Source organism: Saccopteryx leptura, chromosome 12, assembly GCF_036850995.1.
Source record: "Saccopteryx leptura isolate mSacLep1 chromosome 12, mSacLep1_pri_phased_curated, whole genome shotgun sequence".
In the NCBI taxonomy this organism is placed as follows: domain Eukaryota; kingdom Metazoa; phylum Chordata; class Mammalia; order Chiroptera; family Emballonuridae; genus Saccopteryx; species Saccopteryx leptura.
This window is the reverse complement of record NC_089514.1, coordinates 55,078,720-55,082,273: the sequence shown is the minus strand read 5'-3', so window position 1 is coordinate 55,082,273 and position 3,554 is coordinate 55,078,720. Positions and strand designations below refer to the sequence as shown.

The following is a 3,554-nucleotide window of genomic DNA, read 5'->3' as shown; positions in this document are numbered from 1 at the left end:
CTATGGAAGCAGGGATGAGAGTGTTTGACAAAATCAAGAATATGACCTTACTATAATATTCTTCTGGGATCAAATCCCAATTTTCCAGAAAAAAAATTCAATGTTAATTTCATGATTAGCCACTGGGCAATCCACTTATTTAACAGGATTTATGCAAGTCTGCCCTGACCAAATATACTGCTCACAAAAATTAGGGGATATTTCAAAATGAATAAGAAGAGATAAAATAACCCTTAATTTTTGTGAGCAGTGTATTAAAGTAAGACAAAGCAGTAGTTTATCTACCTATAGTCAGCAAGGATTTTAAAAATATATAGTATTCAGATCTTTGAGTGCTGACATATTTCCATGTCAAATTAATATTATAATATATCATCTATATCAGAAAATTACACTACTATCATCTTAGTTGCTCAAGCCACAATTCTAGGAGTAAATTAAACCTGTCTTAGCCTTTTCAGTAACTATTTTGTCCAAGGTTACACAACTTGTAAGTGACAAGGATTTAATCCCAGAAAGTATCACTTAAGAGCAGCAATCATAACCCAATACTCAATAACTGGCTTCCAGCACTTCCTGGTCTGTCTTTTAAATTGATGATCACAGGTGAGTACTCATCCCTGTCAAAACAAACAAACAAACTGTTACATCCCAGGAGACAGACCACAGCAAACCCAAAGTGAATTTTATAAGTTTTATTGCAAACCTGCACAGGGACTGCAGGCAACCCACGCAAGGGAACACTGCAGTCCTGAGGCTCTAAAATGGCTCCTTTTATAGGGTGGCTATCTAAGTTGAGCAAGCAAGCAGCGTTTACAAGGGCGGAAGAGGTGCGATTAGCTGACCTTATTCTTGGCTAAGTCTCTAGGGTAGGGCTTCCTGGATGTTGGGTACATAGAGTTCAGTGGAAAATATTGCTACATTTCTAAGAGTTGTTTATCTTTTGCCTCCAGCCATGTACTGGATGTACTCAGTTCTCATGGCTGGTGGCCTGTACCGCTTGTCCTGAGATGTCACATTCCCCCCTTTTCTTCTTACTAGTTCAAACCATTGAACTTTGGTATTGCTCATCCGAACTGGGTATAATCTGGTAGGGCTGAGCTAAGACCATAAGTCTTACAGTATCTATTCTTTCTCGAACAAATGCTACTAAACGATTGACAATGACTGGTCCACAGGTGAGGATGAGTAGCAGTATTAAAACTGGCCCAGCTAATGCAGTAAGTAAGGTTGTTAACCAAGGGGACCAATTAAAAATATTTTGATACCAGTTATTGTCTTGTTGTAATTCCTTTTCCTTATCTTGGAGCCTTTTTCTTAAAACTTGGATACTTTCTCTAATTATTCCTGAATGGTTAGCATAAAAGCAACAAGCTTCTCCTGGAGCAGCACATAATCCTCCTTGTTTTAAGAAGAGTAAATTTAGCCCTCTCCTGTTTTGAAGAGCTACCTCTGCTAAAAAATCTACAGCATGTTCAAGGTATGACATCTGAGTTTGTAAAATAGATATATTCTTTGAAAAGGTTGAAGATAATTGTTTAATTCTAGTTTTTAGGGTGATGTGAGCAGATGCTTCTATAGCTATGGCTCCAGTGATCCCTAAGGTTGCTATGATAGGTAAAAGTAGGGGTACAGCTCTTTTAGCTCTGTACCTGATGTCGGGTTGGAGAAGAAATTCAGAGTTTCCCCCGTATAGGTAAACCTGAGGTACAATATAGGTAGATATACAAAAATCATCAGAGGTGCTAGGTAAGATACAATTGTTGACTCGAGATAAACAAGAAACCCAAGTTCCTTCTGGTGCTTTTAGTATCCATGGTCTTCCGGCTGCTGGTGGACTGATGTGAGTCATGGAGAGACAAGAGTTCTGATATTCAATGGTGGTGGGGTCCGTCAGTTCTCCTAAGGTGAAGCAATGACCTTCTTCTTGGAATCCAGCCAGAGAGATTCGTCCTTCCTGTTTGCACTCAACAAAGTAGTCTGAATCATTTACAGTGACATTCTGAAAAGAAACATTAGCTCCTAATCCAACATAGTAGGGAGGTTGAAGATCCAGGCAGAGCCAACAACTCTTAGTAGCTTCAGATTGGGAGCTATTTAGGACTGGAAAAACAGAGTCTAGAAATGTGAAGATAGAAGAACTCTGTTCTAATGAGGGGCTAGGATGTGCTAAGGTGTTAGCTATAGGGGTAGCTTTAGTGGGTGATACAGTTTCTGGACTATGCGAAGCAGTAAAATTGGGATTTAATTCTACTTTAGGTGAGTCGGCCTTAGGGGGCTTAAAGGCTTTAGGTAAGGTATGAGTTAATGCCCCTCAAGAGAGGCTTGCGAGCCTCAGGGGGTAACTTCTTGATGGTGAAGAGGGTTCCTGGATCTGAGCCCATGACATATAATCTTAGGCCCCACGTTATCCCTGTATTCCAACTTGGGTCTTGGGGTTTCTTAATAGTAATGATGGTGGGGTTACAGTTATCTTTAGCACAATTATCATCCCACCCATCATTTGGTATTTTTCCCCCTGGTCTCGTTCCTAATCTGAGAAAGTTTATGTCTGGGTCTTGTTTAGGAGGACTCTACTGGAATTCACTAACAAGAGTCTCACAACCCTACTTTTTACAATAATAATCAGTGATAGACCCACAAGTATGGCACTTCCCCGAAGTGGGTTCAGGACAAGCATAATGAGGAGTATACCATAAGGCTCTATTTTTAAAGTGAGGAGAGCATTTGCTACTTATGGTATATGAACTAGGCCAGTTATCTAAGAGGGGCTCCTTGCTGAATCAGAGTGCCTCCAAGCCACCAGTGAGTTACAAAATTTCTCGTGAACGAGTTTAGAAAAATCTACTTACAAGATGACAGCTGAAGTAACCCAAGTTTGATTCCTGGCAATTGCAGACCCATCTTGAGTTCTAATGAGGACCCATTCACTGTGGCTAGGGGTTCCTGCTTGAGTGAAAGTTAGTGTAAATAGGATTACCCCAGTGATGATGTAAACCAGAGCTTTAAGGGACTATAGGGTCCTTTTGTACCTTCCATTGTTTGTCCTTAGTGGGTATGTGGTCAGGATGTGCTCGCTTTACCTGGCTGTGATGAATCCAATGTTTGCGGTTTGCTACCTTAACTGCTGTTGGAGTAGCCAGGATAACAAGGTGAGGTCCCTCCTAAGTGGACTGAAGGTTCTCACGATGGAGCCGCTTGACCCAAACCCACTGTCCAGGCTCGATGGGAGGCTCATTGAAATGCGGGTGCTGGTTAGGTATTCTTTGGATGTGGGAGTTGGCTTCTGCTCACACTGCCTCGATGCCCTGTAAGGACTTAAGGGAACTGTGAGTTATCAAAGGGGGCTAACATGCTTGAACTTAACTGGGGCAGGATAGGAGGAGGTCTTCTGAAAAGAATTTCAAAAGGGGTTAAGCCTTTATAGTAAGGAGAACACCTAGTATGGAGAAGGGCAAAGGGCAGGAGGCCTACCCAATCATCACTTATTTCTTCTCTTAATTTAGTTAAAGTTTCTTTTAGGGTTCTATTTATTCTCTCTATTTGTCCTGAAC

At 41.2% G+C, this 3,554-nt stretch overlaps 1 protein-coding gene across 1 annotated transcript; it reads right to left on the bottom strand.

Annotated features, from left to right (window-relative positions):
- Positions 1 to 1,042: 1,042 nt before the first annotated feature.
- LOC136383886 (endogenous retrovirus group S71 member 1 Env polyprotein-like) lies at positions 1,043 to 2,904 on the bottom strand. Its single transcript, XM_066353790.1, has 2 exons — positions 2,853 to 2,904; positions 1,043 to 2,286 (listed from the first exon to the last, which is right to left on the bottom strand). Exons 1-2 carry the CDS (start codon positions 2,902 to 2,904, stop codon positions 1,043 to 1,045), a joined length of 1,296 nt encoding a protein of 431 aa, XP_066209887.1.
- Positions 2,905 to 3,554: the final 650 nt, after the last annotated feature.